At 36.7% G+C, this 26,958-nt stretch overlaps 2 protein-coding genes across 2 annotated transcripts; both read left to right on the top strand.

Moving 5' to 3' along the window:
- Window positions 1–3,411: 3,411 nt before the first annotated feature.
- Window positions 3,412–17,440, top strand: iffo1a (intermediate filament family orphan 1a). The gene is made up of 9 exons (XM_077195260.1): window positions 3,412–6,134; window positions 11,304–11,364; window positions 11,481–11,576; window positions 11,808–11,948; window positions 12,219–12,409; window positions 12,497–12,614; window positions 13,351–13,443; window positions 13,532–13,662; window positions 14,593–17,440. Exons 1-9 carry the CDS (start codon window positions 5,164–5,166, stop codon window positions 14,747–14,749), a joined length of 1,959 nt encoding a protein of 652 aa, XP_077051375.1. The 5' UTR covers window positions 3,412–5,163; the 3' UTR covers window positions 14,750–17,440.
- Window positions 17,441–18,930: 1,490 nt separating this feature from the next.
- vamp1a (vesicle associated membrane protein 1a) lies at window positions 18,931–26,899 on the top strand. Its single transcript, XM_077195287.1, has 5 exons — window positions 18,931–19,508; window positions 20,671–20,791; window positions 21,308–21,466; window positions 24,385–24,436; window positions 25,228–26,899. Coding segments are annotated over exons 1-5 (351 nt in total). The 5' UTR covers window positions 18,931–19,506; the 3' UTR covers window positions 25,245–26,899.
- The last annotated feature ends 59 nt before the right edge of the window (window positions 26,900–26,958 follow it).

Raw genomic sequence — 26,958 nt, 5'->3', positions numbered from 1 at the left:
GTTCGCACTCTCCGTGCCTACGTAGACAGAACGCAGTTTTTCAGAACCTCAGACCAAATCTTTGTCTGTTATGGTGGGAAGCTGAAGGGAAAGGCTCTCTCCAAGCAAAGGTTGTCTCACTGGATAGTGGACGCCATTGCTTTGGCACACCAGCAGCAAGGTCAAACGTGCCCCCTTGGTGTGAAAGCCCACTCCACCCGGAGTGTGGCTTCCTCTTGGGCTCTAGCGCATGGTGCCTCGCTAACAGACATCTACAGAGCTGCAGGCTGGGCAACACCCAACACATTCGCCAGATTCTACAATCTCCGAGTGGAGCCAGTGTCCTCTCATGTACTCGCGTCAACCAGCCGGTACTAGGATCTGCTCAGGTATCTTTGTTTGCTCGCCATTCCACTCCACGGACTGAATACGTATGATATTTTCCTCAGGTGAGCTTCCCCGACAAGCCCTAAGTTCCTCAAGCACTGCTGACGTCGACGCCAGTGTCTAGGCCTGTGCATTGGCTAGGTACACCCGTGTGCATGGTTCCCCCTCTGGGCGACCCCCACATGTGTATTTCCACTGTAAGCCTCTCTGAGCATGTGTGTTTCCCTCGGCAAGCCACGTTGACACCCCTGGAGTTTAAACATTCCACCCTGCAGGCTTGACACCCCAGTGTTCTCCGTATGCAGCCCCCTCCGGGTCATACGTGTATTCTTAAGTACCCCCCCCCCCCTCCCCCCCTCTTGGGTTGGCATTATTTGCGTAATTCCACTTACGTCTCTGTTCCCTTACATACGTGACCGAGACGTTCCCTTTCGTAGTCACTACGAGTTCCGCCATGACGACGAATGGGGTTCCAGTCTAATCACGCCACCTTCAGGCTGTCTTCCAGTGCCCTGCGTAAGTCTGAGGTCCCTGTCGTAAGACTGGCACAGATGAAGGACTCCTACTCCTAACACAGGAATACCAAGGTACACTGGGTAGCATATATCAGTGGAATTACGCAAATAATGGCAAATAATGTTCCGTCTTTCTGCCACTTCCGCTGTACCGCGGGGATCGCCTATTTTCAGTCTTGGCTCCTCAGCGAAGAAACATATCTGCATGTTGCCCGCGTCTTCCTTTTATACCCACGAGGTGGGGCGGAGATACGCTATGCAAATTCCGCAGACCCATGGCATTTCTTTGCCAGTGGCTCGTTTTGTAATACTCAAAGTCGATAGGCTTTCTAAGCGAAACCCCATTCGTCGTCACGACGGAACGTCTCCGTTCCCTACTCAGGGAACGAGGGTTACATACATAACCTAGACGATAAGTTGACTTAACTTAAAAAAAATAAAATTAAGTTAAAATTATTCAGTAATATTCATGCATAATTGAAAAAAAAATAAGATATGTGAACTTGACAATTCCACATAACTTAATTTGTTCAATTACGCATGGTTTATTTAGGCTACTCAATAATTTGAAGGCAACAGGTTTCCTCACTTTTTTAAGTTAAGTCAACTGATCACTTTTTACAATAAACAATTTTTTTCTTTTCATGTACTTACTGTATATTTGAATAATTACTCATTGGCAAGTGCTATTCACTCCCTATTATAGTGATTATACATGTTTAACTTCTAATTGTTTGCTTAACTATAATCTGACTCTTGATTTTCTTGATATTTGACATTGATGTGATAACATGATTGCCAGTGGACCTGCAAAAGCCTGTAATCATCCCTTTATCTCCGATCATGTCTTCCCAGATCACTTTACACAGCATATCATTATGTGTAGGAATAGCTGTGATGTTGATGAGCCATTGTATCTGAACTGAATTTTCGATCATAGAACATAGAACTTTTTTTTTTGTACAAAGAGCAAAAAGTCTGGCTTTTATTTGTGCTCTTTCATTTACTGACCTACTTCACTCTACACAAAGATGAGTATGATAAAATTAAGAAGGATAACCTGCGGTCGCTTCGTAAATGCGCTGGCAGATTGGCCATCTGGAGCACTGAGAGAATTCCCAGTGGGCTGATCCACCTGTAAACTGCGCCTCCAATAAATATCTATGACATCTGTTTACATAATAAAGCCATTTGACTAAGTTGCACAAATTATTGTGATTTTTCTTTGTGATTAATTTTTTTCAATGATTAATTTTCACAGAAGCCGTATATGGACAAACACACCAAATATATTAAACTGTTAAAAATAAAACTCTAGTTTATTAGTTTACTAATTATTGTGTGTCATCCTCAAAATGGGTTATAATGAGGGTGAGCTTGCAGTCCCACACAATGAAGTCCTATGTTTGCGCTTTTTTGAGTCCTGCTTGTTCTATTCAACTGTAAAACACTTTGTAAACAGTGTTGAATAAATCTTTACTGTCTACTGATTACTAATGATTAATGTGAAAGATATGCTTTGGATGTATTCTGTTTTAAAATTATATTTGGAGAACTTTTTTACAGCATTGAAAGACTTTATACCCAAGACCAGGCTGTAAATCATAGATTTATATTAAACATAGATTCATACCCTGATCCCGGACCCAGATTTTATACCCTAAAAGAGAGTTTCACTTTTATACTATGAAAATATTCTATAAAAGTACATTTTTCTCTCAAAAGTTAGTGTGCTTAATTACCAAGGAGGCAAAAGTGTCAGTGAAGACCACACTTGAGATGAAATATGAAAAGAAATTAAGGTATAAAGGCTATTAAGTATAGCTAAGATACGCAATTTGTTTAACATAACACTGCTAAACACATAATTTGACATGTTGTTGAAATGACATTGTGGTGGTGGAAACATTCAGATAAAAAGTGTTTGAAGACAGCTAAATTTCTGATTGTTTTACTTTTCTAAAGGTCCACATTGCCGAAAGTGTTTATGGTTGAAGGCAACCCTTTTTATTGTTGAAATGTCATATTAATATATGCAAAGAACGTTTTTTAAAAGAAGATGGAACAATGCTTTGACCTTTACTGTAAAAACTTGTAACTGCTTTATTCTTATTTAGATGTATAGGTTTGTCGTGGTATTGGATCTTCTGTACAAACCTAATAAAAAAGTGGCAAACATAATATAGCTACTAGGCCTACTGTTTGGGTTCGGATGCTGCATGCTCTCCGTCAGAATTTGTATCACAATGTTGTTTCCAATCACAGTCAGTGACGTAAAGGGTACACTTTCACTACCGTAAATCCCAGAAACAAACAAACGCCCATTCACAACTGTGAGCTTAAATATTGGACAATGAAATATAACGTAACTATCCCTGACGTTAAATGTCTTATTTTACAGCATAGATTAAACTATACACTCTGAAGTCAGCAAAACTGGTCAAACTTCCGCGATGCGCGCGAGTGATGCGCTTATATTACCTAATCACGGTAAGAAGGAGCCGCAGTTGCTTCTCTCATGTTTATCTCTGCTCTGGAGCCTGGCTGTGCCGCTATGAAGACGCGTCTAATCCTCTCTAAGAAAACAACCACGTCTGTTAAGGTATTGCCATAACAAATAGCATGCAAATACGCGTAACGCGTCCTTATGTCACATTAAAAGACTGCCATATCATTTAAAGGCTTCAGTTTGATCGGGTGTTAATCGTATTCATTCATTCGGTCCTCCTGAATCGGACAAGTGTTTCTTCAGTTTATTAACTTCAGAGGATCAGCTTTGAAGGCACACAGTTAAAGGGATACTTCAGCTCTGGGAACATGAATGTGTATTTAATAGTGATCATTTATATAGTAGAAATGTGAAATTATTTTTTAAATTGAAGCATTCTAGACTGAGATAAGGCAGAAAATGTATTTTTTACTCATGTGGCTGAAAGACAACAACTCCCAGAATGCACTTGCTTTGCTGCCCTTACGAGGCCAGGCCACTCCCAAACCACGCCTACCGGTTACAGGCGGCAGTATCCGAAAAATTTCTCCACACATTCTCTAGGCTAATACATACTCTAGTAACAGTAAAGGTTTAAAGGTTTATAAAAAGAACCACAACCGATGGGAGTTATAACTTTTATATTAACTTAAAATTAATATTAACACTTTTACACTCAAAGCTCTTCCAGAGCTTCGGCTGTTTCCTTATATTCATTCACAGTATTGTCAGTCAGGAGCTGGATATTTCCGTCTGATGTCCTGGACAACACAGGTGGGCAAAACGAGACGATAGTCTTTACCAAGTCGCTCGCCTTGCTGGAACCATTCCATAAAGTGACGATAGGCTGTTAGGCGATATTGTCTACAAAACAGTAAGCACAACGTTAGCAATGCGAACTATTTGCACACAGTATACTATCATAGATGTAAATATAACAACAATAGCTCAGCTGACTAACGTTACGAGGGAAGAACATTGTGATAATGCCGGGTGTCCAAACTCTGTACATTACGTCTTGGTAAAAAAAAGAAAAACAAACCAAATAACGTTACTCACTTTACACTAAGCCGTCCGTTTGTCCCTGCGGGCTTTGGCTGGCGTTTCCAATTTATCTCGTCCAGAAGAAAATGGGATCGTTGAAATTCGCGACAGCAATAGGACTCTCTATCTGTTTCCATAGGCGCACAGCGTGAGCACTGACAGCTCCAGTCCGCCCCAGCTGGAGTCTGGCCGGGCTCGAGTCAGGTCTTGCTCCCCTGCTGCAGCAGCTGCTCCGGCCGCATCTTGTTCCTCCATCTCCCGCAACTGTTCATCGCTGTATTGCGGCTCGTACAGGTAGCCGCGAGCATCAGATTCGCGCAACTGATCTTCGAAATCCCCTTCTGTCATTTCAACTTCTAAACTAACGTTACCTTCCGCTATCGTGATTAGCCCACTATACAAACTTTATACACAGAGCAAGAGCCTGTTAGCTTAGCTTCTACAGAAAGATGGCTGACAATATCTTACTTTCTGTGAGTGAGATCCCGCCCCATATGGGCGTTGTGAAAACATGCGGAACTAGCTACTAGTACTGGCTGTAGTTTTAAGCCTCTGGCCCAAAAATCCTCCGATGACGCAAAATGACGATTTTTGCGTCATCGGAGGATTTTTTCCAGACTAAAAATACATAAATCTCTCATATCAGGGGGAAATGAGGGGGGGAAGCAAGGTAATTCGAAAATACTACTGGTTTTCTACTAATACAAATCTTAATGCTAAATCCTGAAGTAACCCTTTAAATCAGTGTTCATGCCGGACTTTGAGCATTTTAGATTTTCTCATACCAGAATGAATCCTGTATTGGGGGAGAACGTGTATTCGTTCCAACAGAACCAGGTGACGGGCTTCGCGGACTCCGCGTCATCGGGCCACTGGACCGATCCAGCAGGCCTTTTCTTGAGCGAACACACGGGTGGCTTCGGGCAAGATGGGTTTGACCTGGGCGCTTTACCACCTCCCGGAACACCGTATCTACACCTGGGTAACTATCTTCACCGGGTGTCTCCACCTCCTCCTGCCGCGACGGCCCTGCGTAACGACCTGGGATCCAACATTAGCGTGCTTAAAACTCTTAATTTGCGTTTCCGCTGCTTTTTAGCCAAAGTGCATGAACTGGAACGTCGGAATAATGTGTTAGAAAAGCAACTGCAACAGGCTCTGGATGACAATGCAGAGTGTGTAGAAAATAGAAAGCCTTTAACGCGAGATGTTGGGGTTCAAACCAGCTTCGTTGGATTGATTCCTGTTAGGCCAGACCTGATACCCATTCAGAACGCGAACGACACCGCATATCTGTCCGGAACATTGTTGTCACCTGCTTTCAATAACACCACCCTCCCTTTCGAGTCCAATAACAGGACAACAGTTGAAAACTTGAACCCATCCAATCTGACAGACTCTAATTTCAATCTCACCACAAATTTCCCCATCAGCCCGATTGATCCTGCTCCAAAAATCACCAGCAATATTAACGGGAAGTATGTCAGTACCGGGATTGGTTGTACCAGCAATCTTCCACCCAGATTTCACCCTAGCTCTGTCTGGTCTTATAATCCGAGGTTCAGCACCGGGCGCGAGTCTCGGTTCTCGGGTCCAGGTGTGTCGTCATGGGTGCCTCCAGACGGGGTGGGTGTCCAGATCGACACCATCACCCCAGAGATTCGGGCCCTGTATAATGTGCTCGCCAAGGTAAAGAGGGAGAGAGACGAATACAAAAGGAGGTTAGTATGTGTGCAATGTGATGTTCTTGTAAACGACTGTATACAACTTAAAAATGCAACTTTTACGCACAACTTCACGCGCTCTTTGCGCGCTTAATGCAACTTTTCTATTTTAATATACTTTAAAATATAATGCATTCATCTGATGGCAAAGCTGAATTTTCAGAATCATACTGCAGTCTTCAGTGTCACATGATCATTCAGAAATCAGTCTAATATGGATTTATTATCAATGTTGGAAACAGTTGTGCTGCTTAATATTTTTTTATAACCTTTGATACTTTTTTCATGATTCTTTGATGAATAAAACGTTTTTTTTTTTTAAAGAACAGCATTTATTCAAAGTAGAAGTCTTTTGTAACAATATGTTCAGAAGTTTGGGGTCAGTAATTGTTTTCTTTCTATTTTAAAATAAATTAATTAGCAAGGATGTGCTAAATTAATAAAAAGTTATAGTAAAGATTTATATTGTTAGAAAAGATTAGAATTTTAAATAAAGGCTGTTCTTTTAACTTCTGAAAAAAGTATCACAGGTTTTAAAAAAAAATTAAGCACTATATTAGAATGATTTCTGAAGGACCATGTGACACTGAAGACTGGAGTAATGATGCAGAAAAGTCAGCTTTGCATCACAGAAATAAATTAAATTTTAAAGTATATTCAAATAAAAAACATTATTTTAAATTGTAATAATATTTCACAATATTATAATTTTTTTCTGTATTTTTGATCAAATAAATCCAAACGTGATGAGCAAGAGACTTCTTTCAAAAACGTTACAAATAGTAATGTTTACAAACTTTTGACCGGTATATGGATGGTGTACCTTTGTTGGATGTCATTAAAACACATGTATAGAGAAATTTAATTTACAATCAAACCATTTAATTGACTGCTAGCTAACATTGTATTAGGGCTTGTGTAGCCAAGCCCCCCCAAAAAACTGAAAAACCCTTATTATCATCATATGTCATTACCATAACAGAAAATATTAATATAATGTGCACCACACATTATACAGTGCATTCTGGTAATATAGACCAGTGAATTTCGATGTTAACATGTTTCTAGCAGAATCTTCATTAAAAAAACAACATCCACTAAAGCAGACATCCTCAGGTTTTGCCACCGTGAGGTGAGATTACAGGTTAATACTAGTGTATCACTGAATATTCTTATAATATAAGAGCTCTAACAGGGTTAGACGAGTTCAACCCTGTGGCCCTCATCAAAATCTGGTGTAGAAGATGTGCTCAATAAAAAATACATGAAGCATTTTGTAGATTTTGTATGAATGAGTTTGCACTTTTCTTTAGCAAGATTAAACTATTGGGCTGGTTGACACTGGCTTTTATTTAATTTCATAAACAGAATTCACTTACTCTATATTACTCTTCTTGCGCTATAATCATTAAAAAACAAACACAACGCTTATCGCAGTCAAAATTAACTTTGTTGCTTTTTTTCAGGGGCTTTTTTAATTTCTAAACATATAATGTCATCCTTGTGTAAGATACTTTGATATAATGAAAAATATGTCAGAATATCATTTCTTAATTTTACGTTCAGTCATCTTTGCCCTAGACCCCCATTGGTTAATTAACTAATTATTTGAAGTATAGTAAAAATGCTGTAGGATTATCCTTTGCATTCAATGGTTAAAAGTTATTAAAATTTGTAGGCACATTTCTTATTAAATTATTTTATTTTGAATATAATGTTATGTTTAAATTGGACCACTACCTGATTCTCTTTCAGTGTTATGTAGTTGTTGTTTTTTGTCTTTTATTGTTACCTAAAGTTTGTTTAGGCAAACTATATCATACTATATAATAGAATTTGAATAGGTTTTAATTTAATGCATTAATATTTTAACATATGAATAATGCTAATTAGTATTACATTATAATTAGGAGGGTTTCAGAACAATACATGACTAATGAGTAAAATAACATGAAGGAGTTTGAGTCAATCCCCTGTATAGCCCTCCCTCCCGATGAGTCTCTCTCTCCATCTCTCTCATTCCGTCTTCAGCCTCCTCCCCTCTGCGCCTCAGCATCTGCAATGCAGTACTGAACTTGAGTGCTACTGCCAGCATGCCAATAGAGAATCATTCAACAATCTCTCTCTTCCCTTACCGTTCAGCCTCCCTAGATTTCCACCAGCTGCCAAAGCTTCTGGGTATCAGCCAAAATAGCCAGTCAGGTTTACTCCTCAAGGAACCCTTGGTTGTATGTTTTTCTGTGATATTTTCTTATTGTTTCTAGTTGTATATGTGATTAAGTGGCACCTGGTTTCTGGAATTGCTGATTCAGCTGTCAGTGTATTCGTTGGTGTTTTAAGAAAGTTATTTGGATGTTATTTCAGTGTTACACTAACATAAATCACTCTAACAGCTGTGTGTGTGTGTGTGTGTGTGTGTGTGTGTGTGTGTGTGTGTGTGTGTGTGTGTGTGTGTGTGTGTGTGTGTGTGTGTGTGTGTGTGTGTGTGTGTGTGTGTGTGTGTGTGTGTGTGTGTCCGGCTGTCCTGCACTGTTCTGGCAGTAGTGTGCATCTCTTATGTGGACAGTCTGGTGACACATTACGAAATGGTACAAAAAAGGGGATGATATACTACTTGAACAATGCAGTATATCAACCCAAACTGTGGGGCCATGTTACATGAGAGATGCCTGGAGATTAATTTGCTCCTTGCTGGTGGTTGCATTTTATACTGTGTAGAATTTCATGTTTATTTTTGTAGAGTTGTACAGACTCAGTTTTGAGTCAAATTTAGATTTTTTAAACCTTTTTTTACACAATTGAAAAAAATGTAAATGCATGTAATTTCATATTTATTTACATCTTTATATGCAACGTATAACTAATCCGCCATTATAGGTTGCATTATAGACAGTTTTGTTTTATGTTTTCTTGAATGGTCAAAGCCAAGGTATTCAACAGTACAACCCATTACAGTAAATGGACATCAAATTAAATCTGGCAGTTAACCTGATTAAGTTCAGTTCTATTTGGTTATGCTAGTGACACAGAAATGACATACTTCACTTTTTAAAGAAAGTAGTACCTCAGTTTTTCCTCCGCCTACATTAGCAACTTGCATCAAGGAACTCAAGCTTTGGCTTTAGGCCAATTGCTTTAAATTGAACTCAGGTAAAACAGAGGTAATACTGATCTGCTCTAAATCTGTTGTATCTAAATGATCCGGTCAAGTGATAGTTTTGGATGATGACTTGATAATGCCCTCTACGACAGTTCGAAATCTTGGTGTTCTCACTGATTCCACTCTTTCATTTAATGATCACATATTCGATCCTCTCTTAGTCAGCAGGATGCTGAAACCGTAATACATGCCTTTGTCACATCTCAACTAGATTATTTTAACTCACTTCTTTATGGCCTTTCAGCTAAAAATATCAAACAATTACAATATGTTCACAACTCTATAGCCTGCTTGATCACTCACACAAGAAAGAATGAGCACATTACTCCAATCCTTCATTTGGCTTCCGGTTTCCTTGCGTATAAACTTCAAGGTACTAATCCTCACTTACAAAGCTATCCATAACCTTGGTCCTACTTACTTATCTGACTGACTTCAGCCTTATTCTCCTGTTTTGTTACTTGCGCTCTTCTAGTGCAGGATTGTTAGTCAGCCCTAAGTTTAGTCTGGTTTAGCCGGGTCTTTCAGTGTTGCGGTTCCTAGGTTGTGGAATGCTCTTCCTCAAGACAATCCGTCAAGCATCCACCCTTCTCTTCTTCAAAAAACTCTTAAAAACAAATTTTTTCTCTGAATATTACTCTTCAGCTCTGTCTGTAAATTGTACCTTGTTATGGATGTGTTATTAGTTTTGAATCCTTCTTTGTTTGTATATTTTACCTAACTTTGTAAGTGACTTCTGTATATTACTTTCTGCCCTCGGTATGTGTTTTGTGTCTTGATGTTGATGTTTATTTGGTTCTGTTCCTTAACCTATTTTTGTAAAGTAACCTTGGGTGTTGGAAAGATGCTATATAAATAGAAAATATTATTTATTTATTTTATTATTTATATATTCTGTTATATTATATATTATTATAATTTAACATTTTAATAAAATTGAACACAATTTATGTATTTATTTACGAATGAATAGATATGATAGATAGATAGATAGATAGATAGATAGATAGATAGATAGATAGATAGATAGATAGATGATTAACATATTTGAGACCTGATATGATAGATAGATAGATAGATAGATAGATAGATAGATAGATAGATAGATAGATAGATAGATAGATAGATAGATAGATGATTAACATATTTGAGACCTGATATGATAGATAGATAGATAGATAGATAGATAGATAGATAGATAGATAGATAGATAGATAGATAGATAGATAGATAGATAGATAGATAGATAGATAGATAGATAGATAGATAGATAGACAGATAGATAGATAGATAGATTGATGATTATCATATTTGAGACCAGATAGATAGATAGATGATTATCATATTTGAAACATGATATGATAGATAGATAGATAGATAGATAGATAGATAGATAGATAGATAGATAGATAGATAGATAGATAGATAGATAGATAGATGATTATCATATTTGAGACCTGATTAGATAGATAGATAGATAGATAGATAGATAGATAGATAGATAGATAGATAGATAGATAGATAGATAGATAGATAGATGATTATCATATTTGAGATCTGATCTGATAGATAGATAGATAGATAGATAGATAGATAGATAGATAGATAGATAGATAGATAGATAGATAGATAGATAGATAGATAGATAGATAGATAGATAGATGATTATCATATTTGAGACCAGATAGATAGATAGATAGATGATAGATAGATAGATAGATGATTATCATATTTGAGACCTGATATGATAGATAGATAGATAGATAGATAGATAGATAGATAGATAGATAGATAGATAGATAGTTAGTTAGATAGATAGATAGATAGATAGATAGATAGATAGATAGATAGATAGATAGATAGATAGATAGATAGATAGATAGATAGATAGATAGATAGATAGATAGATAGTTAGATAGATAGATAGACATATTTGAGACCTGATATGATATAATTGGTTGTGATTGTGTGATTGGACAATTCTCTCGTCTTATTAATTATTATAGATGGGAAGAGGAATACACAATGCGGATGGATCTTGAGGAAAAAGTTGCTGAGCTTGAAGAGGTAAGACCAAATCAATTTAATATTTAAATGAATTAAACTAATAATGAAATGCTATTTTCCACTGTCTTCACTCAGTGCATCTGATGACACTTGTTGTGTTGCACTATGTGTGGCAGGACCTGCAGGAGAGTGAGGTGTGCCAGGATGAACTTGCTCTGAGGGTTAAGCAGCTTAAAGCGGAGCTGGTTCTATTCAAAGGCCTCATGAGCAATGTGAGTTAAGCACAATATTCACGTGACCTGACCTCAAAAATACCTCAGTAAGTCATTTAGTCAATGTTGTTTATTTCAATAGAAGCACAAATAATGCTGAGTCCAGTCAAACGGTGTCCTGCAAATGTCTTAGCGGAGTAATTGATCTTCTTTACTTGTCCATTCCATTTTAATTAGACAAATTCAAAAAGATCCTCACTTATTCTCTTTCATTTCCCTTCTCTCCTTTAGAATCACTCAGATTTGGACAGTAAGATCCAGGAGAAGGCCATGAAAGTGGACATGGATATCTGTCGCAGGATTGACATCACGGCTCGTCTGTGTGATGTAGCGCAGCAGAGAAATTGTGAAGACATGATTCAGATCTTCCAGGTTTGTGTGTGTGTGTGCGCGTGCGCGTGTGTGCTTACCATTAGTGTTGCAAAAGATCTAAAATAAATGCTGTTCTTTTAAACTTTCTATTCATCAAAGAATCCTGAAGATAATCTATCACGGTTTCCACAAAAATATTAAGCAGCACAACTGTTTTCAAGATTGATAATAAAAAGAAATGTTTCTTGAGCACCAAATCAGCATATTTGAATGATTTCTAATGTGGATCATGTGACACTGAAGATTGTTATTCATATTACTGTTTTCTAGCAAGTAGCCACACCTCCGTCAACCTTGACTCGCCGTCCTCGAAAACCAGCACCACAGACAATCAGAGGGAACGAGAGTGATGAACCAGTAAGCATCTCTGAAAGTGAGGAAAGCGGGAATAAGGAGGTGGATCTGTGTTGCTCATCAGCCAATCAGATCAATGAGGAGATGCAGAGGATGCTCAATCAATTGTAAGTTGCACCAATGAACATCTGAAATTTTGTATACAGACTGTTTCAAATCATTTGAGAGAAGGAGTGTTTGTGTTTATGCCCCAGACGCGAATGTGAGTTTGAGGATGACTGCGACAGTCTTGCATGGGAAGAGACAGAGGAAACTCTGTTACTCTGGGAAGATTTTCCAGGATACACCTTCAGTGTTGAGAACCAAGGAGAGGTACATCCATTTTGTATTCGTTTTTCCAGTGATGGATTTGGAAATGACATCGGTATGATCGAATTATATACACTGTAGAAAAAAAAGTTGCTGTCTTAAATTCCTAAGTACAGTCACCTTGGCTGTATATTACATTTTATTAACTGACTTAAAAAAATGAGCTGAAACTTGAAAATTGCTTAACTTATTTTGTATGAAATGAATCCAATTACACCAGGAAAAAACAGACATGCATTTGAACAACTGAACATGCAGACTCATTTAACATCCAAATATAAAATTGAAGTTTGGATTTGCATAATATTCATTTAAACCAAGTCATCAAATCTCATGAAGTTTATACATTTTTAATCTACAGAAGAATAACTACAGTATTGCAGTAAAAAGCTGTTATCTACTGGTGTTGCTTTTAAAAATGATTTATACATTATTCAGTCTAATATTTTGTTACATTTATCTAGCTTTATTTTTAACCTATTAATATGTTTTACCGTCCAAATGTTTCGAGCAGGCACACAAAAAATACCCGTAATACAAGCATAATATGAAAACGCTCACACTAGGCCTAATACAGCTTAGTGGTTTTTGTTGGCTCATCAGTTTAGCTATAAATGGAAAACGAATGAGAAAAAAACACAGTCACCATTTTAACTGAATTGATTTCCATCATGTAGAGAGAGCTACAAGACATCTAAAAAAAAAAAAATCCTTTGCTAATTCACCCTGTCTCACACAGCAAGACGAGTCCATAGAGAAGGTGATAAAGGACACAGAGTGCCTTTTCAAGTCCCGCGAGAAGGATTATCAAGATACCATTGACCAAATTGAGGTAAAGAGATTGTGCTTGTGCCTAAAAACCTAACTCTGCATGCCTTTCTATTACTTTAACTTTTTTTTGTGTTTGTCTGTACCGGTAGTTGGAATTGGCAACTGCTAAGTCTGATATGAACAGGCATTTGCATGAGTATATGGAGATGTGCAGCATGAAAAGAGGGCTGGATGTTCAAATGGAGACCTGCAGACGATTAATTACTCAGACAGGAGACAGGTAAACACATAAACATACACTCACACACAGACACATTCTTGAATATGTGGGACTCTTGAATACTTGAATATTCCCGGGGACTCTCCATAGGCATAATGGTTTTTGTATTGTAGAAACGAACAAACTAAACTACCCATTGCAGAATCGTTTTTTAAGCCATTTGGTTTACGAAGTCACAGGAAATGTCCTCATAAACCATATTTACGTTGTAAAACCCATGACATTACACATTTGTGTCCTCATAAACCATAAGTGTACACAAACACACAAACAAGTCATGATAGTCATTTTGTAGGTTCAGAAGTGCATATAAATAAGTACTTCAAACTGCCTTTTTTAGACATCTAGTTTTTGTAGGGTTTAATTAATGGACAGTTTTTTTTACCAAGAGTTCTGCTCTGCATCAGAACTTCTGATTCCGGACCACTCATCATAAATTTGCACAAGCTTTTGCCATTTATGTGAATTTAAAAAAACTACTGGCAAACATACTCTGGTTCTGTAAAGTTGCAGCTGCGAATTAAATGAATGTGTTTTTGTTAAAAAGACAAATTTAAAACCTTGTTTATGATTATAAACAAATAACGCGCACTCAAAATTCATCCTGTGAAAATCAGTTGCTGATTTTCTACTTTAAAACCGCATCAGCCACATCAAATTTGGAACGCAACTTGGTTAGACATATGGCTTTGATTTTCTAGCATTTTTTAGATTTAAAAAATAAAATGATGTGTAAAGATTTGAAGTCGGATGCAAGTGATAGTGCAAACCATTGTGTGACCGTAAAAGTGGCAGCTTTGGCTTTAAAAGATAATGTGAAAGATGACATGAAAGTGCGTTCTCAATGTTGTTTTTGACCCCTTCACCTTTTGTTGCTTACTATGGAGGGTGAAGCCAGACACCCACTGTTGTCCCTCATTTCCTTCACAGTAAATCCCCTCTTGTTGTTCCGGCTGCTGTGGAGGAGGGAGAGAATGCAGAGAAGGAGAGGAAAAAAGCAACTGCGGCAAATTCTGACAGCGTTGAACCGTGTTGTGACATGCAGTCAAACTGTTCTTTCCCGGACCACACATGGAAGAAGGCTTGATAGCCTTTATGCCCCTCCAGCACCACAGTAATAGCTGCAATTATAAACATATCGTTTCATAATAGAGACTGTGATGCTGCAGCAAGACTCACAGTAAACGGGTAATAGTTACCTTCTGAAAGGCAAGTAACCTTGTGTGGTTTCACGAGTGCCCTCTATTGGAATACACAGTTAATGGCCCTAAAAAAAACATGCGTTTGTAATTTGTCATTTAAAAAAAATTTAGTTATACTTAGGCACTATTATTTACACGGTGGCAAGAATATTAACAAGATGGAGAGCTGATTTGAAGAACTAAGCTTACATGCATAATTATGATTAAATTATTATTATTTTTTTTTTTACTGTATTTTGATTTATTGTGCCAATTCCAACATGATTGAATGTGTTCAATTGAGACAAATCAATTAATACCACACAAAAAATCCATTTGTTATATTTTTGCTTTGTTTTCTTGTTAAAAATAGTCATGTCATGGAGAATGACGTAATTAATTAAGGAACTGCCTTTTGTTAGGTAACCAAAAATAACAAGTTAGTTCATTAGTTAACATTAGTTAATGTATTAACTAACATGAACTAACCATGAACAATATATTTGTTACTGTATTTGTTAATCTTTGTTAAAGTTAGTTAATACAAATTCAGCTGTTCATTGTTTGTTGATGTTAGTTCACAGTGCACTAATGTTAACCAGATTTTAATAAAGTATTAGTAAATGTTGAAATGAACATTAACAAAGATTAATAAATGCTTTAAAAGTACATTTTACTAAATGAACTATTACTATAAGATTGCATGGTAGGGATGACTCACCCCAGCATTAATCACAAGGCACTTTTGACAAAAAGAAAATTGTCTAAAATATTTTTTTTCTATCAACCACAACGGTAGGGATTTTATCGTTGAATATTCAAATAATAAGAGCAAGTTATTAACCTCTGAACAAGCACTTAGCAGTTTCTGCATCAGCTACCAGTAATGCCAGCGATATGATAAGTGATATTTAAATTGGTCTGCCGTCAACTGTTTGCAGCTCTAAATGGAGATGATTTTGAGAGCAGAATTTCGCACTGAACATTGAAGTGTGTGGGTGTCTGTTTTCATTTACAGACTGATCTGTGGGTTTTGTGCTGTGGGTGAAGGCCAGATGACTAATCACTGGCCTTATTTGATTGTGTTTCTAGTTTGAAACCATCTAAATCTTTAGCATTGAATCATTACGCAGTGTAACATGCCCTTGATCGCTTAGCCTCAGTGAATGTCTTTAGCCATTCAGTTGCATTAGCATTAGTCAAATAGAGTGAATTTCATTAGATTCACTCAATGAGGGCCAGGGTTACAAAAACAGATTACAAAGGTCATTCATAAAGTGCATCTGGCTAAAAAGAAAAAGCCGAACTTGCAAGTGAATTCGGAGTAAATAATCGGTTGAAACTAATTGGTTAGTTAGGTCAAAAAAGTCATTATGCAATGAGTCATTATGCACTTATTCTTAAGTGATGACTAAACATGTTAACTGCCGCTGAGGGCGATGCCTTTTGCATTATTCCTCTCTCCACGCTGAACCTCTAAGCTATTTATCTACTTTATTTATTTGTTTGTTTGCTTGTTTAATGATTTATTTTAAAAAGAGGGTTCTTGACATCAGTCACAATTTTAGCCAAACAATTCAAGACTTATGAACCGAGTTCAGTTCGTTTCACTTAAGTTTCATTTAAAATAATAAACTGGATTCACCATAAAAAAAATATGTATTCTCCAACAAACTAGTCACTTTATAAATAGGCTCATTATGAGTCAGTATGCTGGCAGTATGTTTAAAAAAAGATATTGCTCTCTTCATGTTTGCTTAACCTTTCTATATTTCTCAAATTATCCGTGCTTTACTGAGATTTACTGTTGAAACCAACTGTAAAGGAAAGGCTTAACTAACATGTTTGTGTATAAAGGTGCCTGACAGAATTTTGAATGTAGACCGGCAGGTTTTGAAAGTCTTTTGCATTTACACTCGACTTGAGGAGGCGTTTACTGACACATATATCTGCTTCACAACCTTCAAAATAATGATAATAAGGTCTGTCTGCTTAAAACTCGTAAATCTCAATAGCAGCAACATGTAATTTTCTTGTAGATGTAAACCATTGAATCAATAGAGCTTCTTCCGTGATAACTCAGCCATAGCCTACAGTAATGCCATCTCATGCAGCAATGGACCTTTTGTTAACATGAATGTAAGTGAGTCCATACTGAACAAAGTGATATTATGCCTTTTATTACAATCTAAGAACATGGGCTCACATGGTCCAAACTCTCAGTTTGTAATATGATGTTAAATTAAGTGGTTAATGTAAAAAGGAGAAATGTATGATCATGATTATCAGTGTGCAATGAATGGTATGTGGAAATGGTGGATGTTATTACCCAAAGAACAGGAACAAATCAAAACGTGTCGGTTGTGTGAGGCAACGTTAGATAAGGGGCTTCTAAACTGTCCGAATGTTTTAGGAATGTTTTTTTTGTTTTTTGTGTGCAATAGACTACTATTTATTACAAAAATGAAATTGTTCTCGGTCTAGATATCTGATATCTAGAACAATGAAACTTGTAAAGATGGTCTCAAACAAGAAAATGAAAAACTGTGTACAGATACTGAAGTGGACAAGCTGAAAATAAAATATTTTAATGACAATGATGCTCATTCATTCTTGTTTGCATGATGTATTTTTTTTCTTACTTATTATTAATTAAATCATTGTATAAGGGGAAGAATATTTTTCAGTAAATTAGTTGTTTGCAATTTTTAACCCAAGAGACCAGTGCCTGTGCTGATATGTTACTGCTGTATACTGTATAATTGTATCTTTATTTTACATGCATTATTATTCAAACACGCATTAAGAAACCAACATTTTGAACAATATATTGGTTTCTGGTCACCAAGAATTCTCTAATGTGCTGCAAGGCTGCCTTTATTTGATCAAAAATACAGTAAAAACAGTATTATTGTGAAATTACACTTTTGAAATGTAATTTATTCCTGTGATGGTAAATCATAACTAACTCGTCTTCAGTTTTACACGATGCTTCAGAATGCTGATTTTCTGCTCAAGAAACATTTCATGATAAGCATTATCAATGTTGAAAACAGTTGCACTGCTTACTATTTTTGAAATCCTGATGTTTATGGACATCAACTCACAAAAAAAAAAAAACTTTAAAAAATATGCTTTCTTAAGTACATTAGTCACCATGCAGTATGCGGATATCGTTTCACATAATCCTGAATCGAAAAACTAGACCTTCACCTAATCTCTAATAATGTCTCATGATTCATCCACTGCTGGGAAAAAACAGCATTTCCTTTATTGTCCTATAGAATCTGTTTCCAACTCATTGTATTTGTTGGCTGTCTGACTCACGTTTTGCGATTAGTGGTCAGCTCTTTGGCCATAGTTTGGGCACAGGCCTGAACATGTGTCTCATTGATTGGTGCTGGGAGCTCAGCGGACAGTGATGCTGTTTCCACAGCGACCGGACTGTCTCTAGCACTTTGCTGAGCTTTGTTATTGGCTGCACTGCTTCCGTTTGCTATGCTGCCAACACTAATACGAACCTATAGTAGCCTATCTAAGGAGCTTTTAGCATAATGATTATTTAGATATATTGCATTTCAAATGGAGATTTTTGAGGTATCTCGACCTCATATGTCACAGCTCAGAAGGATTTGGAAACTTGCATTAATCACATCCATAAATGAATCAAGCATTGCGCAAGTTGTCAGTGAACTGTGATCACCAGATCATGTGCAGATCATGTTTGATGCAATAAGAAAGCTGAAAACACCAGTGCATCACTTCTAAGATGATGGTGGTCTGTTCTAAAACATACACCCATTTTCCTGTCTGTCCTCCCTTTCTTAGGCTATGGTTAAAATCCCAGGCCTATGTGATGGGGGTTGGAAGTGTAGCTACACTGTGCTCAACCACCGCAGTGCTGTCCCGTTAACGTTACCGAGAGGGGCGGGAGTGTGTGTGTGTGTGTGTGTGAGAGAGAGAGAGAGAGAGAGAGAGAGAGAGAGAGAGAGAGAGAGAGAGAGAGAGAGAGAGAGAGTGATCGTGATCTTTCTCTCTTCTCTCTCTCTCTCTCTCTCTCTCTCATCCCCTCCCCTTCTCTCTCACTCAGGCATAGGCTACATACACTTTCATGCGGACACGAGAGGACTATTATTATTTTTTTCGTCCTGGTCGTTTTAATCTGTTCTAGAGACGCGTGTATCATGCTTATGTCTCTTGGTTTACTGTTATTTCTAACAGCCTAACAAAAGTTAAATCCTGTCATATTAATCAAGTCATCACTTGATGCGTATGATTTTTCTATAGCCTACGTGCTCTGTGGAGGATATATAGTCGCATCCGGTGTGAAAAACTGAAGGAAGCTCTTCATACAGAAGATTGGATTTGTGTTCGAGGCTTTGGTCGCCTGAGGCTCTTTCGGTAATGCAGCACTTTTTGTGATGACGCGGTCTAGACATCGCTTCATGATTCCATCCTCATGGGAATATTATATACAGCACTGATATAGAGTTTATTAATAGGGATACATAGGGTTTTTTCTTCCTTATGTATGTTTTTATCGTCAATATAGGAAGTTTGGCTTTTGACTACTAATCCTCTCTCTCTGTCTCTCTCTCTCTCTCTCTCTCTCTCTCTGCATCTCGGTGACGACGATCTGTTTTATTAAGCATCTGCCAACAAAATGTGAGTGCACTGTATTTCCACTGTAGCCTATTTAAACAAATAAATTTAAAAACAAAAACTCAGTATTATTGAATTTTTGTTTTTAAATCACGTTTTATGCCTGAGATGTAGCCATATGCTTTATGCTATATATAGTTGGGGTATTAAAACGTTTTTTTTATTATTATTATTATTGTGTTCTCTTTATTACATTTAGCAAAAGTAATTCAGCGTCTAAAAGGTTATTTTCAAGACAGTTCCTTAAAACACCGCAAAATCTCTCATATTTTAGAGCTGATACATCATAATTTGCCTATACTTTAGTGCTCTCCTCCATCTATCGGAATTTAGGGGGAACTGCAACGAGAATGGTATTAAATCAGGGTCTTAGCCTACAGCAGGCCGATACATTATAAAACTTATCTGCGTAAAACTGTGCTATTTTGGCTATTCGATTATGCTAGATGTTCGTCTCGCGCAACCCAAATCGACCTTTAGCGGCCGTATAGGACAGTTAGGCCTATCTCATTCACATAGGCCTACATAATCTTCAAATTCAATGAGTTTTAATCAAAACACCCAAGTTAATTAGTGTGTTATGTGTATTTATCGATATTCATCTAATGCTAATCACCAAAGTGCTCGAGCACCTTTTGTTTCTGTGTTTACAAGATGAACACGACTTCTGTAGGCCTACGTGTGTTTATTTAGCATATTCTGTCTAGCTTAGCTTTAATGAGACGTTCGACGTTTTTTTTCAAATAAAACTCTTTTTTTTGGGAGCCTCAACTATACCCAGAACCCCTTACAACTTTTAATTTGCTCAATTGCACTTATAAAGCTTTTTTAATGCTAATTTTATAGCCTACAAGTGTAAAATTCAATAAAACTCAAATAAACCTAAATAAAACTTATGTAGGCCTATATTATTTATAAAAAAAGCTTTTTTATTGCAAATTTCATTGACAATGTCTTATCCACTGTCACATCTATTAGGCTTTTATCAATGAGCTTTATCTCATCATGGCCTACTGAATTGAGGCATAGTCTTAAACTGACAGGATGTAGCCTAATAAAATGACTGAACATTTTACAAGTCTCTGTATGAGCCCTTTGGAGAGCCAGTGGTGCAGAGAAAGGCCAAAAAATATGCCTTCTCAACCCCTGTCTCCTCTCCCATCAGGTCTGCCCCGGATGCTGCTGCAAACCCTGGAGCCCCAGAGGGTGAGGGGGGCGCTCCTGCCGGACCTCCAAATCTCTCCAGCAACCGTCGTCTCCAACAAACACAAGCCCAAGTGGATGAGGTAAACCCTATCAATGTGACCTCAAATAAGATACTGAACAACTAGGGTGAGGTGAATTTTCAAAAAAGAGTAACATGTAGAAATAAAAAAAAAAACAGAAATTGTTATAATAAATAAAACTGAGACAACGATAGAGATATTCTGCACAGTGGGCATAAATGTTGGACCTTGAGTAAAGGCTTATAGTTCAAGGAAACATCGTTTTTGGACATGGACGTGACATTATATTAGTAAAACTGTTGATTGTAGCGGTGAGGGAGTCAAAGCTATCAAAGCTAGATGGACTGTTAGTAGGACTTTCTTGGAACCATAAAAAAATTCACAAAGTCAAATTTTGAGGTATTAGCTAGGCTTTCATACAATATTCATCCTATACTGCTTTCAATGTTAAGTGTCTATGAAGACATTAAGAAAATTTCCATTCAAAGTGACTTTCAGTTTCACATTAAATCTCTGATGCCATGTAATGATGTCATACTGCTGATGTCTGTGTCTGTCTTCTGTAAATGTGTTCAGGTGGTTGACATCATGCGTGTGAATGTGGACAAGGTTCTGGAAAGAGATCAGAAGCTCTCCGAACTGGACGACCGGGCGGATGCGCTGCAGGCCGGAGCATCACAGTTTGAGAGCAGTGCCGCTAAACTGAAAAACAAGTACTGGTGGAAGAATGCTAAGGTGCGCTCTGGGTCTGTTTATTTACATCTGGAGTCCTTGACCTCAAGTCCCATTTTATTTAAATCATTTTAAGATACATATATACATTCACTGTTAGAAATAAATCAGTATATACAGATTTGACCTCATTCATGAAACATAAGCAAAATGTATTTGTAAACTGTTATGTAAGCTGTCACATTCACTTCAATGCGGCAAACATAAGAGGTTTACGAAAGATCAGGGTTATTGTAGTTAACTTAAACTAAAACCATAAAAAATGTGTTGCTTGAAATAAAAAATATTAATAATAAAAATAATCCAGCAAGTTGTCTCATTTCCATCTATTTTAACTTAATGTACTAAAATAACTACAACTAAAACAAAAACTACTTAGAATTTTTTTTTTTATTATAAAAATGACAAAAACAAAAAAATTACTCAAACGTGAACTAAAATTAAAATGAAAGCAAAAAACTAAACATAAAAAATCAAAATATTAATAAAACCTATAATAGTACATCAATAATACTAAAATAGTATTTACGCAGAAATTCATTGAATGAGGCCTATTGGCTTTACATTTCTAGTTCACTTGTAATACTAAATAAGATTAAAAAAAATCTAAATGATTATATTAAACTAACCTATGGATTGACCTATGGAGTTATAGTTTAGCGTCAATAACTGGTATTGATATAAAGTAATGAAATAAACAGTGCCTCCTATGCTTTGGTGTTTCTATATTGCCAGCAGTAAAGATGGCTCAGCTGACTCAACACTAAAGCAGGAGCGTTCTCATTTCGATATAACCTGAATGCAGCCCGGCCCATAAGTCACAGCGCTGGCCAGCGCTTGAGATATATTAGGCGAGTTGCAGTTGTGACGCAAGTTTAGAAACTGCAGTAGCACAATGAGTCCAGCCACTCCTGAGACGATCAGGAAGTTACCATCATCTTTAATAATTTACCCGTATAATTCCATAATCATCTATTAATAGAAAGAGCTTTTTTTGGAGCATGACTTGGATCTAAATATTTAAATAATTTTTGATTATAAATAGAGAATTCATATTATAATTTAATTTCCCAACTTCCTTTGCCTTGTTTTAAATAGAGATGTCACACTTCTGATATGTGACATCTTGTACAAGCCTGCATTGGTCCTCTGACAGCCTCACTTTACATATTACTTTTTTATCTCTCCATCCAGCTATCTGTCAATCCATTCCCTCGGCATAGATTTATAAGATCCCCCTCATTCCCCACCCATCCAGATAGAATAAATTTATTGCTCCCTTCCACCAACCCCCACCTCCCGCCCCAGATGGCCGAACAGCTGCCCGTCCAATCGCATCTCTGAGCGGGGTGGGGGAGGGGGCTTCTAGTCCCAATCTGGATTACAGCATTTCTGGATTAAAACCCAGATGTGATTTTGTGATGTAACCTGCTCTAATAATTCCCTTTCGCTCCTCCTCTCTTATTCCCTTTCCCACATCCCTGTCTCATTCCGTATCCGCAGATCCTCCTCTTTTTATGGAAACGTCCCACTTTTAATCTCACTCATCCTGTCCCGCCTTTCCAAACCAGATTGCTTTATTATTCTCTCTCCTTTGTGCATTTCTTTACTCTTACTGAAGCCTTTCTTTTTGTAACTTTTCTCTGTGTTTTTAGTGGAGCACATTCTTGTGAATGAGAAATGTTGATTCTTAAAGCAGATCTGCATTCATATGGGTCTTTATGTCTTTATATATATATATTAAATAGTATTTTAAATTGTCCTGCGGTGTGACAAATGAAAAGTGAAAAGTATAAATATTCCATGTTCTCAGTTAATATGAGGTCAGAAAAGCTGCATGCAAAATCTTGTTTTTTTTTAAACACTCTGTTGAAATCCGTTTTACATGGAGTATAGCATGTCATACTCTTCCCAAAAGTATTTTTCTCTGTAAGAAATAGAAAAATGTAACTTGGAAAAGGGAAAATGGAAAGATGCTTTAAAAATGTTTTAGTATCGTACCCTTTTTTTTCAAAGCTAAAATAAAACCAATTAAGGAATCGATCAACAATGTGCCTATAATTCATAAACGGAAACGTTACTCTTCTCTGTAACTTTATTTATGAGTAGATGTAAACTGTTGGATAAATAAAAGATTTATAATCTAATAACTTGTACATCACTGATATAGGGACGTTTTTTTTATCTAAAGTAGCCTACTCAAATTAATATTCTAATGAATGTCTTAAAAACAAATGAAATATTTTAAAGAAACTAAATGTATATTACAATTAATTTTAATATTATTTCCTTGATTTGATATTAATATTATTAATATGATTTATTTATTTTACTGCTGTCAAATCGATTAATTGGAATTAATCGCATCTAACATAAAAGTTAGTAAATATATTATATATATATATGTTTTCAAACCTTTATGTTAGATGCGAATAATCGATTTGACAGCACTAGTTTATTTATTTATTTAAAATGTATCTAAAGGTATCTATGTTGTAGATGAACAGTTGATTGTTTGATTAAAAACATTTTATCCTATATAAAGTATCATCTTCATTTTATAATTCTAATGGGTAACAATTTATTTTACAGTGTCCTCGTTACACGTTACATGTACTTATTATAGGAATAACAGTAAATTATGCATAATTACATGCAACTAACCCTAAACCAATGCCTGATCCTGACCCTACCCCTATAGTAAGTACACAGTTAATTAAACGTATATTCATGTATAATTACACTGTAACAAGACAGTAACAAGACACTGTAACTTTATCCCTCTAAAAAAAAAAGATATACAAAATTGTATTGTATTTATTCATGAAATGCAATCTTATTACTCAAACAGAATTGATTCGTTAGCTTTACATATTTAGAGTTTAAATGTTTTTCCCTATTTTTTTCTTTTTCCTTCACAGATGATGATCATGATGGGAATTATTGGGGTCATCTTGGTGGGCATCCTTTTCAGTGAGTAGAAACTATAATGTAATTCCACAAACACCAGTGTTTGCTGATTTACATGTAAATCAAACAGTAAAAATAGAATTTTAATCTTTATTTTCTTTTATTCCCAGCATAAGATGTTTTGCCATCTTGCATTTTGATCTGGGATTAAGAATTATTTATGGATGTATAAAGTCATACATGTAATAATATTAGTAAGAAGGACAAATCTTGTGTTGCAGCTGCTTCATGCAAATACTGAAATACTGATCTTATTAAGATCACTTGCTTATAAATTGTAGCCTCGAAAACATTTGATCTAAGATCATCTCTCAAATGCGCATGTGTGATTCAGAGAGGTGAACGCACGCACAAAATAACTCTTCCAGATGTGAAATCTATAAATCAAAGGATCTTGAAATTGTGCACAGCTGAATGGTTTCAGGTCTCTGCTTTGTAAACGCCCCCTACTTAATGTCATTTGCATATAAAAGAGCAGCAGTCAACGTCCAAATGCTTTACTTCAGAAGCGGCAAGAATTGCTTCGATTTCCAAATACAGATTCTCTGCCACAAGGAAGAGGTTGTACGCCTGCTTAGAACCTGACGTGGCGCTAAGCACTTTTCCACGTCAAACCGTTTCTATAAATCTGAACGTTGGTGTGGACTTTAGCATACGCACACTCTAAGATCAAATCTGTGTGTACGCACATTTTATAAATGAGGCCCAAGGTCTAGATTTACCAATTTCTTTCTGATTCAGCCTGGACTAACAAATTTCAATGATTTATTTCTCTTTTCTTATCTTTTTTCCAGTGTACTTCTACTACTGAGCCTCTCGTGGGACACACAAGGACAGGAGACTCTAGCTTTGTGTGAAATCCACCCCCCCGTTTTCTCCCCACCAATGCCTTTCATTGAATCCACCGTGTGTATGAGTGTGTGTGTGTGCAGTCATTGACGCAGTGCCTCTCCCTCCCTTTGTCTGTCATTGCATTTCTTTGTACCTCTCTTGAGTGCTTTGCAACAGTGCCCGAGCTTACAAAAACTCCTCCGGTTAGGACGATCTACGTGCGGTTTTGGATTGGAGATTGTGTTGGTCCTTTTCAAGGCAAAAACAATGGGTGATGCAATAATATAGGTTTCTAACGTTGTCCAAATGAACCCATGAATAACTAAAGAGGGAGAACGAAACACAAAGATCAATTTGAGTTTAGGATCAAGTCATGCATTTATGCACAAAAAAAAACAAAAGTGTACTAGTTTACCCAGAAAAAACTGTTGTGGTCCTATCATTACAATATTAACAAAGTGCAACTGCAATGAGAAGTTACAGGAAGTAAAACAATTTTTTTTATTATTGTTTTAGCCCTCCTCCATATAGATTCCTAACAGCAACTTGTTCTCATTTCCTAACATACCTGATTTCCTTTAAAAACCTGAATGACTTTAAATAGAGCAGTCTTAAAGATAGGATATTTCTTTCCATATCATAACGTTAAACATTTCTTGGATGGTGCAATTTTATAATTAATTTTCCCATTTAAAAAGTGAGGCAAGTTGTAGGAGTCTGCCGTCGACTTAAGGGGAATATCTGATCATAAATCGACACTTTTGCTCTTTGATGCACTGTCCATGTCAGCCAGAAGTTCAGTGGAGTCTGGAGGAACAAACAGGAATGGGGGGAAACGTAATATCAATGGAGTAATATCAAACAATCTCAGTATATATGGAGATTTAAGATTTTAGCTGTAACCACAATATAAAATAATGTGACTGAAATTTGGTTTGAGATGTTCTATTTTTTATTTAGTAATATTTCTATATTTGAGATTTTTTTGACAGTGTGGTCCACGTCTTAACAAAATGTGACCGATGTTGAACTTCTCCTGACTTTACTGGCACCATGATGTTTTAGGTTGAATGAACAACTACTGATATGCAAACTTGGAAGATAACTGATAGTGTGACTGATTTAATGTCTTTGTAAATATTTGGGATTCAGTGTGGGAAGCGGATACGTAATCAGCACTGGAGACGACAATGTTCAGGGATGTACCTCTGCATGTGTTTGTGTTAAATATACATGGGCACTTTAACCACCTTCGTTGTAATGATTGTAAGTTTGAGAGGACTTTTTTTGGGGGGGTATTAAGGACATATTGTCCAGCACCTAAATCTAAGATATTTGCTCTTATTGACGTGTACCATCTGTGTGAATAACATCCCCTACATTAAGCATTAACCCAAATTGCAAACCTAATGCAGGGCAGTGAATGTCATTCTCTTAAAAAAAGACAAAAAACTCCTGAATACATTGTGTTTTATGCAAACTATTCATTTGTAAATATGTGCTGCAGAGCTGCATAAAACAACACCCTGTCCCTGATCATTTGGAGCTAAGCTGCTAACTCGTGGTTCATTTTAAAGCATGTCTGCTTGCCCACCATGTGCTGATTCTAATAAAGTGCTGATGCTGTAACTTGCACCTCCCCGTCTGTAGTTTTTATTTGGGAAACTGAAGGAAAGTTACTTGCGAGTTGAGCG

Source organism: Siphateles boraxobius, unplaced genomic scaffold (assembly GCF_051911475.1).
Source record: "Siphateles boraxobius isolate OS27281-9 unplaced genomic scaffold, OSU_SipBor_1 33, whole genome shotgun sequence".
Lineage (NCBI taxonomy): Eukaryota > Metazoa > Chordata > Actinopteri > Cypriniformes > Leuciscidae > Siphateles > Siphateles boraxobius.
This window is presented reverse-complemented; position numbering and strand designations above follow the sequence as displayed.